At 47.8% G+C, this 14,265-nt stretch overlaps 7 protein-coding genes across 7 annotated transcripts; 3 read left to right on the top strand and 4 right to left on the bottom strand.

Annotated features, from left to right (window-relative positions):
* Window positions 1–724: 724 nt before the first annotated feature.
* BDZ99DRAFT_286872 (uncharacterized protein) lies at window positions 725–2,355 on the bottom strand. The gene is made up of 5 exons (XM_033714064.1): window positions 2,242–2,355; window positions 1,890–2,188; window positions 1,533–1,835; window positions 1,267–1,482; window positions 725–1,214 (listed from the first exon to the last, which is right to left on the bottom strand). Exons 2-5 carry the CDS (start codon window positions 2,175–2,177, stop codon window positions 1,020–1,022), a joined length of 1,002 nt encoding a protein of 333 aa, XP_033577640.1. The 5' UTR covers window positions 2,178–2,188; window positions 2,242–2,355; the 3' UTR covers window positions 725–1,019.
* A 1,416-nt stretch (window positions 2,356–3,771) lies between these two features.
* BDZ99DRAFT_570011 (kinase-like protein) lies at window positions 3,772–6,323 on the top strand. The gene is made up of 4 exons (XM_033727947.1): window positions 3,772–3,857; window positions 3,913–3,963; window positions 4,033–4,796; window positions 4,856–6,323. The coding sequence occupies exons 3-4, from the start codon at window positions 4,266–4,268 to the stop codon at window positions 6,104–6,106; spliced, it is 1,782 nt and encodes a 593-aa protein (XP_033577641.1). The 5' UTR covers window positions 3,772–3,857; window positions 3,913–3,963; window positions 4,033–4,265; the 3' UTR covers window positions 6,107–6,323.
* A 368-nt stretch (window positions 6,324–6,691) lies between these two features.
* On the top strand, window positions 6,692–7,301 carry BDZ99DRAFT_462031 (uncharacterized protein; the record flags this gene model as incomplete). The annotated part of the gene is made up of 1 exon (XM_033719746.1): window positions 6,692–7,301. A coding segment is annotated over exon 1 (527 nt), but the record flags the coding sequence as incomplete, so codon positions are not given.
* A 418-nt stretch (window positions 7,302–7,719) lies between these two features.
* BDZ99DRAFT_286940 (uncharacterized protein) lies at window positions 7,720–9,139 on the bottom strand. The gene is made up of 2 exons (XM_033714066.1): window positions 8,356–9,139; window positions 7,720–8,303 (listed from the first exon to the last, which is right to left on the bottom strand). The coding sequence occupies exons 1-2, from the start codon at window positions 9,041–9,043 to the stop codon at window positions 8,053–8,055; spliced, it is 939 nt and encodes a 312-aa protein (XP_033577643.1). The 5' UTR covers window positions 9,044–9,139; the 3' UTR covers window positions 7,720–8,052.
* A 507-nt stretch (window positions 9,140–9,646) lies between these two features.
* Window positions 9,647–10,555, bottom strand: BDZ99DRAFT_286930 (uncharacterized protein). Its single transcript, XM_033714065.1, has 2 exons — window positions 9,920–10,555; window positions 9,647–9,851 (listed from the first exon to the last, which is right to left on the bottom strand). Exons 1-2 carry the CDS (start codon window positions 10,253–10,255, stop codon window positions 9,741–9,743), a joined length of 447 nt encoding a protein of 148 aa, XP_033577644.1. The 5' UTR covers window positions 10,256–10,555; the 3' UTR covers window positions 9,647–9,740.
* Window positions 10,556–11,934: 1,379 nt separating this feature from the next.
* BDZ99DRAFT_286956 (uncharacterized protein) lies at window positions 11,935–12,863 on the bottom strand. The gene has a single exon (XM_033714067.1). The coding sequence runs from the start codon at window positions 12,535–12,537 to the stop codon at window positions 12,037–12,039; it is 501 nt and encodes a 166-aa protein (XP_033577645.1). The 5' UTR covers window positions 12,538–12,863; the 3' UTR covers window positions 11,935–12,036.
* Window positions 12,864–12,917: 54 nt separating this feature from the next.
* BDZ99DRAFT_519369 (uncharacterized protein) lies at window positions 12,918–13,858 on the top strand (the record flags this gene model as incomplete). Its single annotated transcript, XM_033725408.1, has 3 exons — window positions 12,918–12,935; window positions 13,004–13,352; window positions 13,401–13,858. The coding sequence occupies 3 exons, from the start codon at window positions 12,918–12,920 to the stop codon at window positions 13,856–13,858; spliced, it is 825 nt and encodes a 274-aa protein (XP_033577646.1).
* Between the last annotated feature and the right edge of the window lie 407 nt (window positions 13,859–14,265).

The following is a 14,265-nucleotide window of genomic DNA, read 5'->3' on the forward strand; positions in this document are numbered from 1 at the left end:
TTTGACGCTTGAAGGGAAACTCTTCGGAACAAGCTATCAGGTCAGGTGTACGAGAAGTCGCGAGGATTGAGAAAGGCTGAGGACAGCTAACGCAACCTAGGTTCCTGTGAGTCACTCGGCAAGGCAACCAATGACATGCCTGTGGTTTGAGATGTCTTAAAAGTATTATTACCCGTCGCTGTATGTTTTGATCTACTTGATTTTACTCTATTTAATCCTTCGCAACTTTACATATGACAGCCCGCATTTGAAGCCTTCATAGCTAGTGGCCCACTGAAGAAATACAGTCGCATTCCGTCATTTGTTTTAGCTGTGCCACCAATTGCATGATTTTTATAAGTTGCAACACGAGTCAAGCAAAAGCAAATCAGTGATGGAACTGGACTGGATCGGTTTGGATTGGACCCGGATGGAGGCCCTCGAAAATAGCACTGGATCGGACTGAGGTTCTATTTGGACCATGTGGATTTGAGGCTGTAGACAATCCTGGAGTTCCAATGGTTTACTATATATATGATGTTAAGAGTGGTATTATAATATTTATGAGGCTTGCGGGTCCAGCCAGGATATAAAGTCATGTGACTAAAGACCACGTATTAGTCACGTGCTGCTTAATAGCCAGAATACTCCGTATATATAGGCTTTCAGCTTAGCTTGAAGGTATAAATGTAAGAGCTACTTAGCATACCTAAGCTTAATGCCTACTCAAGCCTCTAAGAATTATCCTCATAATTTTTCCATGTTAAGCTACTTCAGATAATATACTAACTGTTTTAGGTAAATATATACTATATCAGCCCTATTGTGGAGCTCCTGGAGCGCCAGGAGCTTCACAGTGGTTTCTGGTGGGTCATGTGGGTTGGAGGACTCATCCAGCCCAGCCCAGTCCAAGTCATTCACGGAAGCAAATAGCGTCAGGACTTTTGCACACGCTCTAAAGACCGGCTGCTCTCATCCCCTGCGCTGGCACTCGCAGTGGCACGTAGACATCAATCCAGATATCTGGTTCCATAACTCCGCTATACAGTTGTGGACGCGCATTCCGATTGCCGCCATCTCTTCTGCAAAAGAGCTACTAGACCCAATGTGACCAAAGTCAGAAGCGCGGTCACTAAAACGTACAGCCAAAACTCCTGTGCAATTACGAAATGACCTTTCCCATTCATTGCGGTGGTTTGATACTGGAACTGAATAAGGCTGGAGCTGAAGAGCGTCTGGAAAATCATCGAGTCAGCACTAATTTCTAGGCATTATAGACTTACTTACTGCTACCAAACTGGCCGGGAGATACATCGTCGCTATCGTCGTCAAAGATTTAACGGTTTCGGAATCTTTCTGGCCCTGCTTGCTAATCTGGGACAAATTACGAGATTCTTCACCGTTGATGAAAGAAATGCGTTTCAGAACGTCGAGGTTAGCTTCCATCGTAGTAGCTGTGCGAACCAGGACCTCATCATGGCGAAACTGAAGAATCTTGGACAGCTAGCAAGCAGGATCAGTGCACATCCTATCTACCAGCTTGATTTACGTACTAGCTTGTGAGTGCCTTTGCCATATGTCAGAGCCATGTCCAATCGGCGTGAGTATACCTCGATCTGACTCCCAAATATGTCCGACTCGAGACATACCGACCTTTCGCAGTGCTCGCTTCGTGGGGATCTATGTTCTCTGGTATGTTTTCCAAAGGAGCCTATGATACTGGCATAAGACTGTAGCATCCCGGACGTTCTGCGGAGTCTTTGTTTGAAATGTTGCACCTGCTGAAGATCCGAAAAGGTTACAGAAAAGTCATGCTCTTTAGCAGTTTCAAGTGTCGAGAAACAGGCTTTATAGTTCTGGGATGATTAAGTGTTAGGCTCTCGCGGCACCAATTGGGGGCCGATATTTACCAATTTCATGATGCTTGACTGTAAATCTTCAATGAAGTGCCCCATATTGTTGAGTGCTAAGGACATGAACATGCCATGCATCTGTCTTTGAAATGAGTGTGAGTCATCTTGGGATGTGCTACGGTGGCCCAGATGGTCCCGTAGCCTGGCCACGAAACTTTGAGGAGGTTGTAGAAGAACCCAAGTCGAGTGGCCAGTCTGGAGATCGGTTTTCTGATAAACGCCTGTTTGCCTCAGAGACCAAGGATTGTACCCGATCCTACCATTCTTCTCCATGTATCGAATCATATAACAGATCTCTAGGATATAATGTAAACCATGACGACTATGACGTGCAGCGCTCATGTCATACCTTGACAACATTCATCTGTGTCAGTTTTGAGAGTGGAATAGAAGCCATCCCAAATTCTGTTGTCTTCTTCAGTCTTGTAGCCAAAAGCATGAAGGCAATCCAGGAAAGGGAGGAAGACGCAGTTCGCCTGTAGAACCTTCAGACAACTTTCTTTAGTAATCTGGAAGCGGCCCCAGGAATAGTCTTGCTGGATTATGCTGAATTCATCAACCAAGATTCCCCGTTGCAAAGCCCAAGTCAACGTACTAGATTATGGTGTCGCATGGATTTCCGTTGAGCTTGAACTAAGTTAGCTATCTGTGGCGAGGGCTTCAAAGGGTTTACTCGCAAGGGTTAGAGAGTCCAGTCCATGGTCAGATGTTGTAGTACGCTCGTGGAGCTCTGCGTTGTCCACTGTGTTAGTTTTGAAGGGATATTTAAAAACGTTCTAAATTCTGGAAACGAATCAATGTGCCCAGAAGAATGTTTGGTTACGTACCTCCACTACATGAGTTTATGCGAAGCACTTTAAGGATGTCTTTCGTGGGGGAGAAAAGTCTTGTCGCATCTTCATGGAATCTATGGCTGTAGAACTGACTATCTAGGGCCGGTTGTGAGCTGAGGTAGTCGTCCAAACCAGTGAAGGGTGGAAAATTTGTCATTCTCTGGTTCGACTCTTCTACCAAGACTGTGACACTGCGTTGGAAGACTGGAGAATTTAGGACTCAAAAGCATATCTTTTATTGCCGGCAAAGATGTCTCCCATTGTACAGCCCCAAAGCTACTGAGAGCTAAGGCACCATGCCCACTCACTAGTACTATTTGCGGACTTAGAATGGGGGATTGGTGAGTATATGTGGCGATGAGGTAGGAAATAGATTCACAACGAAGGTAGCGATGATCTGATAGGTACGTTCAAAAACTTGGCCAGATGCCCCTACAAAGGCAGAAAGGTATAATAGAGGTTAGTCAAGTTTTCTATCATCATAACTCGCACGCGATTGTTGTTCGAGATTAACGAGGCCGGCTGGTCTCTGCCTAACCTCGTCAGGCTTTCCGAAACAAGATTATCCCCGCTGGTCGTTATCCACATTATTCGGTTGCCGAGCATGCATGTGTGGGACAATAAATTTGTCATGGCGGGGCGTAACAAGCTTCACCGGTCGTTAGAATGTCCGCATTCATTCAGCTGAGCATACGCGTATGGGACGATGATTCATTTAACAGGTCAAGAATTCAGGTTAGCAAGGCGTAACGGCTTCACCGGTCGTTATGCACCTTCTCAACTTCCGAGCATACACGTGCGGGGCGATGATTCGGTAGAGTTCAGATTGTGGCGGGGAATAACAAGCTTCACCGGTCATATGCCCGTGACCCAAGCACGGAGCGCCAGATGCTGTGTAACATGCTAAAGAAGCCTAGGCCCGAGCCTGAAAGCCCAGTCTGCCCGATTATAAGGGACGCACAAGTTCACTTCATCCTGATGGATGTTTCTTTTCTAATCGAACCGATAGCTCAAAACCCCGACTGGAACAATTATGCCTGAGATCGATGTCATCAATATACGCTACGTCAATAAAGCTCGTTTGCTGGAACTTCTAAAAAACGCTTTCGGAATTGGAAATTTCGATGTGGAGGTCCGCTCGATCTGCATACATACACCTCCTTCTTACTAAACATAGACGCCTACAGTTCAGATCAGAAGATTATACCGTCGTTACAGCACCGAGGAAATTGACCGAGGTAAGTTATTAGTTCACACAAAATGTCAAACAGAACTTGACTAAAAGAAAATACTGACGACCAGTTCAGGCGGAGAAGGAGTCATTGATAGATACCTAGATATCCCAAACAATTCTCTGGTCCCATATCAGCGGCAATCGCAAGGAACTCTATCTCTATTGCTTGCCACTCATCTATCCGCGATGACAGTGCTCCAGTACAATAGCCTTTTTTTGCCACGAAGCCTGTAAATCGAAGTGCGACTCGCTTCCCAAAAACCCGATCTGTAAGCAGACACATTAGGCCGGGTTTCTTTGTCAGCAATGGACAGACTACGGGCCCAAATTCGAGACATCAGGTGTCTAGTAGCCGGGGGAAAGGACTTTTTTATCCCTCTCCATAGTCTTTACACCTTGGTTACAGAAGCCATTGTCCGAGATGCGCTCTCCGTCTCCAGTATTGAATGGTATCGCATTGATGGAATAACCGATAAGATCTACCCCGGAGGGAGAAGAATCTTCGCAATTCTTGTTATGCTCGACGGCCGAATTGCCGAGATAACGCGTTTCATCGAGCTCGATAATCTCCAGGATTCCCCTATCGATCACAAACTTCCTTTCTCTGAGCAGGACCTTCGTATGCTTGTGCCATCCATTGCGGAAGACTTCTATAGACTGCAATGGGAATTCTGTGCGCCAATACTGAGTACTGGAGTGGAACACCGTTTCTTAGATTTACGAACCGTGTTGCCATTCACTGAAAATACGAAAATTGGCGAGGGTGGTCTAGGGGAAGTATTCCGCATCAGCATACACCCTGACCACCAAAATATGGCCATGATATTGCCATCAGAGGTAATTCTTTATCAACTCCAAGTAGTGTAACCAACCATCTGACGAATCTATGCTTTCAGAGTAAGGGCCTAGTCCGAAAGCAAACCTCGGAAATCATGCACGATTCCGATTCTCGATACGAAAATGAACTCCGAAGTCTGAGCTTACTCAATCAACTTGAACACCCCAATATCTCTAGATTACTCTCGTTTTACACATACCAAAGAAGGCGCAACTTCATCTTCCCGTTAGCTCAAGGTGGAGACCTTGATAAGCTTTTTGAAAAAGATCCTCCTCCTTCAGACTTTCGAGAGCATTTCTCGTTCTACAAAGCACTCAGCCGCTTGTCTTCCGCCCTCGAGATGGTTCACGACTACACTACTGCCAAAAAGGTAGATCTTCGGCTTATTGGACTTCATCGGGATCTCAAACCAAACAACATCCTTGTTGATGGGGATGAGTTTATCTTGAGTGATTTTGGCTTCTCAAGCTTCAAACCAGCCACCGAGTTATCAAGGACGCCTTTCAAAAGAGGAGGTGCAGACTACCTTGCCCCGGAATGTGAAGATTTGGATGACAGCTTCCGAAGTGGCATTGTCAGCCGCCCAAGTGATATTTGGTCTTTTGGATGCATTATGCTAGAGGTACTAGTCTATATGCTGCAAGGTCAACAAGGGGTGCAAATATTTAGGAAAGAGCGTCGATTCAAACCATGGCACATGGGAACCTTTCACATGCCTGGCCTAATACTGAATGGCAGTGTCACCCGTCTTCTCGATGCTCTCGATTCGGACCTACGCCGCCCCGTCCAACAGCTCACGAGGTTGATCCGGAAGATCTTTGCAATAAGTCCAGAAGAGCGACCCAAAGCCGCACAAATTACTTCTGAGTTGCAATTCATCACGCTGAATGAGCTATTAGGTCCGATAAGCAAAAAGTACGCAAATACTGTCAGCTTGACCAAATCAATCCAGGCGCGTCTAGAGTTTGGTAGATTTCAGAGTTGGAAATACGTGCTCAACTTCATCGATGAGCAACAGAACGAGGCACATGAAAGTAACCCACTGAGAACGAACTTCGATGAGAGCCTTGCATTGCTGCAGAAAGTCCGTTCAGAGCTTGCTCTGACCCAAGAGAGACATGACAGCATGGCATTTCCAACTTTCTATGAATTGCGCTCGTTGAACGATTGCCTAGTAGAATCATTACCAGTGCATTATCAGAATCAGGCTATATCATTTCTTGATATATTCCTTTGCAATGACGATACTTTCAGACCGGGGAAGAGCCTTCAGGGGTTGGACGACTCAGGTTGCAGCACTACAACCTAGGATCAACAACTCATATGCCAGAAAGCTACTCTCCGAACATCAGCTGTAGAGAACCCAGCTGAAATCTCAGCTGTAGAGAACCGAGTTGAAGCCTCAGCTGTGCAGGGCTCATCTGAACTTACTAGCGCGCTACCCTGGGGGTGGCCCCCTTCCTTCCCCTAGTATATATACAACTAGCTAGACGTCTATAGAAATCAGAGTTCACATCAATTTCAACCTGAGTGGACGAGTTCGGACCTTCCGGCAGCAAGATTGGCATGCTAGCTTTTGTCAAACAATTTTCGGCTACAATCAACCAGCGGACCCAGGAAGCGGCATCTCGAAGCAGCCATTCTGGTGAACCTGATTTGTATGTGAAAAGTCAGTCAGTACAACTCGTTTCGACACTTGGAGAGCATCACCTCGGCCTGATACCTGGAAAAGAGCCGATCTCTCAGAAGCAAGTCCTAATAGAGTGGATAAAGTACGATATGCACTGGGAAGGGGAAATTCAAAAAGAGATGATAGATAGGGTTGCAAGTATTGCCAAGGCCCTGAACTCGATGATATCTTCACAGCAGTCAGCGCCTCTTCGAATATTGGGCTGCTCAGGCTATTTCCACTCTCAAAGTCGACACGCTTTTGGTATGCTCTATGATATTGCCCACCAACGTCCGGGTGTATCTGTAATGACTCTGAATGAGGTCATCCGCGACACGGCAGGAAATCTGGAGAGGATTACGCTGAACCACCGTTTCGCCCTCGCTAGCGCTCTCGCTACTACTCTGCTCGACTTCCACAAAGCAAGTTTAGTACACAAAAGCATTTCTTCACACAATATCATCTTCTTCTCGAGGCATGGGCCATGCATTGATGATCCATATCTCATCGGCTTCAACTACTCCAGACCCAACCAGCCAAAAGCATTTACAACAGGCCCACCACCGAGCCTAACGGCGCGAAAGTACTACCACCCGTCATACACAAGTGAGGCATCACGTCGAGGCGAGCGTTTTCGATTGGACTACGATTATTATGGCCTTGGACTTGTGCTTGTGGAGATTGGCTTATGGGACAGACTAGAGAATTTCAAGGGCAACTCGCCTACGGAGCTAAAGAACAGGCTTCTGAAGACTCAGGTTCCGCTCCTAGGGCACACGGTCGGGCAATCATATAGGAAGGCAGTTGAAGCCTGTTTGATGGGGCCATTTGGTAGCAGCGAGGCATCAAGTAACGATGTGGCAGAAGTCCTTGAGTTTGAGAGGCTAGTTGTGGAGCCGTTGCGAATGCTACAAGCGTAAAACAAGGGCGAGCACAAGCTTGATCGGATCCCGATCTATTTGTACAATCCGAGTTGAGGAAGGGGCAAAGAAAACGTGGATGGGATTTCTTTTTCATGTTGGAAAATGTAGGCGATCCAAGGTTATATGCAAGTCGGTAAAGGAAAGATGTTCTCCGATGAACTTTCTACATTAGAGCGTGTTTCCGAGGTATAACTGGTGAGTTCCATTGGGAAGGACGAACCAGTTTCGCGTATTCCGCAGCCAGTCCCTTGCTTAGTGGCCCAGTTCTTACTATAGCTGACCCAGATTCTGACATACTTTCAGGCCTCTAAGCTTGTTCATACTTTCCTATGAGAACTCTTAGCAGCTTAATCTTGATAAGAGACCATTTGGATGATTCGAAAATAAGATACGTCAATGCGTGGAATTCTTGAGCTCGGTGGTTATGCGGGCGGTAGGTGCACGTGACGTATAGGAAGCATTCTATACTAGATCTATACTATCCTAGAACAGATATAGTGTGGATGTGACCTACACGTGATCTTTTCTTGATGTATATAGGTAGATAGATTCCCATATAGAACGGACGTCTATTGTCCTCCGTCTTACAGTCACGTGATACTAAATTATCATAAATGGAATGTCGCATCGGAAGCAAAAGCAAAAATGGCCCCACCCCCATTTTCACTTATTGCCCCTTTCCTCGTCTATAGTATTTGGCTTCTTGCGCTGAAAGAAAGACTTCATGGGACTGCTGATATTGTTTCCCGCTAGATGACTGCGGCGGTATAGCGTTTCAACTTGAAGAGCGGCCGCCTTGATGGGCCGGAAGATGAACCTCAAACTAGGCCGTATGATGGATACGCCAAGGAGGAATTTGATTGCAACCCACATGCAAAAGAAGGTGAAGGCAAATGTTGCAATCTCCGCCGTCACTAGTGAAACCATCATTAGCCGTGTATTCGAAGTGGGCGAAGCAATACTCACCAGTCCATTTCGCAAAGTAGCTGCTGCGGTAGGTTCCAGCGTCGCTTGTGAATCGTGATGGGTACTGTTTGTCCTGGAGGGTATTGATCGGGAGGGCAAAGAGACTTGCCATATACGACAAGGGAGTGAAGATGATGGTGACGATGGTGAATCCGACAACTGCTGCGCTCATGATGGCAGATGTATGAGCTTCTCGAATCGTCGCGTGTTTTGATTTCAAGTCCAGCATTGCCGTGACCGATCGCTCGACTCTTTGCGCATCTTCGTCGAGCTGTGCAAGACGCCGGTAATACTCCTTGAACTTGGACTCGGCGCTCTGGATGAACTCCCACTCCTCTACTTCTTGCTTGGTCCAGATCTGCCAATGGCTTTTGGGGATATTCATACTTCCATCTTGGCCATTCGGCCAGTAGTCGGGCCATGCTTTGCTTGCAAACGATTTCCACACCACCTCCTGCTGAAGGATGACTCGCTTGATCATTGACAGCTCATCTTGAATGTCGATGATTCGGTGAAGGCAATCTTTTTCCGTCTCAATCCGGATCCCTGCAATACTGACATCACGAAGGTACGTGTCCACCTTCTCGGAAACCGCTGTGATGGCCTGCTCAAAGATTCTGAAGATGTTGCCTCTTTTTGGATCAGCTGAGCTGATTTCTATCGATATCACCATATGAGTCATCATCATTCCAATGCACCTGAGCAGCCCTTCGGTGTGGTAGGACTTTCGAATGAGTTCTCCACGAAGAGAAGCGGTGGATCGCTCCGTCCGCTCCCGCCCGACACAATGAAGACATCTTGCATCTTCCACATCCAAGCTTGCTTGACAATAATGAGCTCATTTCGGTCTGGAATATTGTCCAGCGTCTCTTTGTCTGGCTCATTTGCCTTTTGTCCGATTTGCTGGATAGACAAGATAACTTGATCGCAGTTGCGTCGAGCAAGGGCGTTCTTGGAACAACGATTGACAGCAAAACTCATCCAACGTGAGGGATGGGTAACACCGTGCATCTCTCGGTTTGCCGTAGCAGCAGTATTTCCAGCCCTCAGAGAGTTTCGGCCAGGCTGTCGCCTTGGCATTGTCCGGATCCCTCCAAGTGTTGAGATGCTTGGCGCTGTCAAAGCCAAAGAATGGCATCTAATCGATGTCAATGTCTTGGGGTTGTCATTCTCAAGGACTGCTTACAACTATAGACATGTAGTCGGGCAACTTTTCGTCCCCGATGAAGGGTTCTGGCTTGTTAACTAAGTCGGAGTTGTGAACAACATGTGTTCCCAGTGACTTGAAAGTGCACAACGGATCTCTGACTCCTAGTCCATTTTCAGTTTGGCGCAGATTCCAAAATTCTTCAATAAGCAGCTTGACTGCTGCCTGAGAAATCTTTTTATCTTTCAGAAGAGTTCCGAGTAAAGCCTTGAATCGATATTAGATCCTCCAGCATATTCTCCGGCCAAAAACAAGTTGGTCCAATGACACCTACAAGTAAGCCTGGTATCTGTCTATTGTTAGTGCACCTATTCTTACTAACTCTAGTGATAGGTGGCTGTAGATTGTTGTACTCACATTGCTCAGCCAAAAGCTATAGGTCGTAACCGTTCCGAACAGCTCCAGCTTATCCCACAAACAATCTGCGTGGAAGCTTTGATTATTCTCTTCTGCCAGCACAAATGCGCTGGCCACTTTAAACGATATACTCCCTAGACCACACGCCGCTTCCCAACCAGTCTCCCCATATAAGTTTGTCTGTTGGATATGCTCAATCTTCATATTGTCCAACAACCACTCAACACACTTGCCTTCATTGCGTCGAATGGCAATGTGAAGACAAGTTTGCTTCTCCTTGTTGCCAAGAATCGGCATGCCGAAGAAATCTGAATTGCGTTTTATCAGCAACTTCATGGCATCAAGGTGGGTAAAAGAGCAGGCGTAGTGAGCAGCAGTCCACCCTTTCCATTTTGCATTACGATCTGCTCCATTCGCCAACAAACACCTCAAAACTTCGAGACACCTTCCATGTCCTCCTCCGCAGCAAGCAACGTGCAAGGCTGTCTTGCCCAGGTCGGCAGGCGAGTTGACATATTCCCGCTTTTCCTTGTCCGGGACCCTTCCGACGAGAAGCTCAACTAATGCGATCGATCCAACACCTGCGGCAGCATGCAGAGGAGTATCGTTGTCGCTATTCAGAGCTTTTGGAGATGCTCCGTGGTCCAGAAGAGATTTAGCGATATTGACATTTCCCACGCCGCACGCGATATGGAGGACCGTCACCTTCCCCTCTGAAAGCTTGTATTTGTGGAGAGTACTCAGCACCGGCCGCGGTTTCTCTGCAAGAAGACGATTGACCAAGGCTTCATCTTGATCATCGACAGCTTTTCGTACCTTTGTAGCTGCTCTTCACGGCTAGGTGGTGCCGCGGGAGCCATTGCTTTGATAGTGAACTGGTACGCAAAAAGAAGGACAAAGGCAGCGTCGTTAATGGAATCTGAAAGTCAGAATCCTAACGGGAGCGGAGGATGGATGAGCTGCGCTGCTCGAAGCTTTCCTTTTTCTCCCGGCTACGAAGGCTGAAGGCTGAAGCTTCGTGACCGTCCAACAGCCATCGCAGCTAGCTGCAGCCCAATTCTTGGCATCCCCTCCACCCGCCATTCTCCGAAGGATTCGGTGTGGCTGAGCAACAGTGCATCCAATGATGGAATGTTTTTCTCGAGTCTGACGGAGAGATTTTCAGCGCCTTCACGCCCGCATAGTAACGTCTTACACCCCAAGCGAGTATCACCCACCAGCGAGCAGATTTAGTCACGCTTGAAGGATTTCGGACTAGCGGCTCGCGCCACCAACATTCCCACCCATTCTCGGCGGTAGGTGATTCTCGGTGGTTGTTGTAGGACGTTAGCTTTAGACGATCTCGATATGCTTCTAACTTCTTAATGCTATTAATACTAACCACTTAGATAAGATGCTTAAGTGTTAGTTTTACTAGCCTGAGAGATTTGTTCTTCTACTGAAATGAGTATAGCTACGTCATCGCAGACTAAGAGAGGTAATCGAAAAGGGCAGACAGTTGCGGGAGCGTTAAGCGGAATCAGAGGAAAGCGGATCAAGACAGGGTGTGTAGCCAAAACCTGTTGTATTGGTGATGGCGACTAGCGCATTTTTCTTGCTTGGCGTTTTCCTTGACGACCTCCTCCGAACTCGCATTCTGACTTCCTACCGTTCATCATGGACTTGGGCAACACGATGGTTCCGTATCTGCCGACCTCGACTTCAGCGGTGCTTTTCTTAGCCTACGCATCTTTGTCAGAATCCCAGGACTCAAACGCAATCACATCGACTAGGTTGTGCGTGGGTGATGTAGTCGGCGACCTCCTCGATCCAGTTGTCGTTATCCAGGTCGCAAGGGAAGACAGGCGATGGGGCCTCGCTAAGGCCTCAGAATCTTGGTCTCTTTATTTATCGCATCCCGAAGATAATACTTGATCGTTACCGGTAGTTTGAGCTCCTTGTAGACCTGCACGTCCGCCACAACGCTTGCCAGCAAGAACGTCAAATCAGCACAGCCTCTCACCAACACCCTCTTCCGATGCGTTCGGGGAACAGATCGATCTTCAGCGACTTTTTGCCCGACTTGACGGCGCTTTCCTTGATCAAACTGCACACAACATTGAGTCGAAGGTTGGTGATCATAAAGCCGCCTGATCCTTGATAGTCTTCCATAAGCCTTTCCGGGTTGTTGTCGTCGATGCCGCTGAAGAGGATGGGAATAGATATGTATTCAGCTCGAAAGATGCTGGACTATTCGTCAGCGTTATGGAGAATATGAGATCTTGCGCCGTCTTTGATGGCCTGAGGACTTCGTCGGACGTGCTGCTGTCTAGCGAGAAGACACGGAACTTGTACTCAGGATCCATGGCCGGAGGCGATGGCGAGCTCTCAGCTACTGAGAGGAAAGACACCGCTGGTCCTGCTACAGCTCGTTGGGCTGTGACTCTTCCGGCCTTGGGCGTTTTCGTCACGGTGATGGGAACTACGAAGGCGTTTGGTGGTGGTTGATCAAGTCTCAACCGCTCCGATCGTTGAAATCCACCTGTCGATAGCAAGGTCGGCTTTGGAGGTCTGGGCTGCTTGGGGGCTTTTATTGATGCTAGTCTGGCATGCTGTATGGCGTCCGATTTCGCAACCATCCGCGAAGCCACCCCTGGGGGAGGAGCCCTCAGTGAAGCCACGGGAATCACTTTTGGATCTTTTCGGAACACAATCTTCAGCTGTCAGTTCGGGTCGTTGAGCTGGTAGGCTACCAAGCTTGCGCTGGGATCTGGCTCCGCGTAGTTCACGACACCGTCTTTTGTTCATGCCTTCTCGCACTTTGCGATGCAGTAGGTTGGTGAAGTTATGCGTTAGCATAAAGCGCATGTCGGAGTCGTCGTTACCCCATAAGAAGACTGGTGGCTTTTTAGCAGTCGGATTTTCGCCCTTTGTCCATGTTGGATTATCGTTTGGCAGTTCTCTGATCCTGTCGTTTCCTTTTGGCTGATCTTTGACTTCGCCTGTGTATACGCCCTTGATGTCAATCTTTAGCTCGGTACTGTTCAGCTCAGACCCGATGGAAAAGGATTGCTGGTGAGGTGGCTTGTGCCGAATGGCAAACAGGAAACGCTGAAGGATGCGCCATTGGTCGTTCGCGGTGCAGGCTTCGCATTCGGTGTCGCTTGCAAATTCGTCGTCGAGAACTGCACCGTCGTCACGGCCACGACAAAAGATGAAAAAGCAGACGCCAAGAACTCGGTGAAAAGATCCTGGAATGACTCAGAAGACCAAAGGTTCTATGCTAAGCCAATGCAAGTCACTGAACCATTGAAGTCGGAGCTGGAGATCAAGATCTATCGAGTGAGCACTACTGCGACCAGTGCGGTAGGAGCTAAGGATGGTGACGAGGAAGATGGGTGGAACAAGGTTCAGAGAGTCATTAGACCAATGCCCACTGCTTTGTGGGGGAAGTGTGAGTTTCCGTTAATTATGATCGATGGAAATACTAATGAACGTCCAGATGATCAATCCACAGATCCGTCTCACAGAGACGCCTCTCAAGCTGCAATGCTGTCGCCGTCAAACGGCACGAAGCAGCTCATGACAGGCGTAGATATCCACGCTCCAGATGCCAAATTCAGCGCCGAGGTCCCCATTCAATTCAACGTCGTCGACACTATGGGGCAAGATGTCAAGTTTGAAAGCGGCAAGGAGCCTGTATTCCCGAATCCGAAGCTCGTCAACGCTGCCTGGTCGCCCGTTGCCCCGAGCATGAACTGGCAAGACGATGCTAAGATCATTACGGACGAGTGGAAAGACATGAAGGGAATTGCCGTGAGTGTGGTGAGCATGTGGAAGGGTGTTTCAGCGTTCAAGATGTGGGATACGAAGAATTTCAGTGGCGCAGCGCCGCTGAAGACGGTGGAGACGTTTAAGAAGTTGTATCTGAGTATGCCGGCGTTGACTGCTTCTGGCTGAGTTCGTATTTTGCTAGTTACTGGCTCACCAGTTTAGTGCACTAGCAAATTAAGACGTCCTCTCACTAACGCTAGCATCACCATTCCTTTACCCCCTTAACTCTACTCTCATTGCGGTCTTCAGAGTTAGATATGTGAAGCTTAAAGTCACAGCAGTAAGAATGGCGCACTAATCGATACAATTCACTTTATGAGAGAAATCGTTAGCAGTCACTCAGCACGGCAACGGACGGTCCGCTATCGTTTCACAAGGAACTGAATCAATGCTACCCTTAGCTGGACGCACAGGAGGATCGCGGAAATATTCAGTAACTAGCCAGGGAAAGCGATTGGCTCCGGATTTTTTGACCCTCGCTGCCTGCCTGGTCTATCAGAAACTTGACCGCGGAAACACAGGTCGGATCGTGT

The sequence above is a fragment of the Mytilinidion resinicola genome, assembly GCF_010093595.1.
Source record: "Mytilinidion resinicola strain CBS 304.34 unplaced genomic scaffold BDZ99scaffold_8, whole genome shotgun sequence".
NCBI classification, from domain to species: domain Eukaryota; kingdom Fungi; phylum Ascomycota; class Dothideomycetes; order Mytilinidiales; family Mytilinidiaceae; genus Mytilinidion; species Mytilinidion resinicola.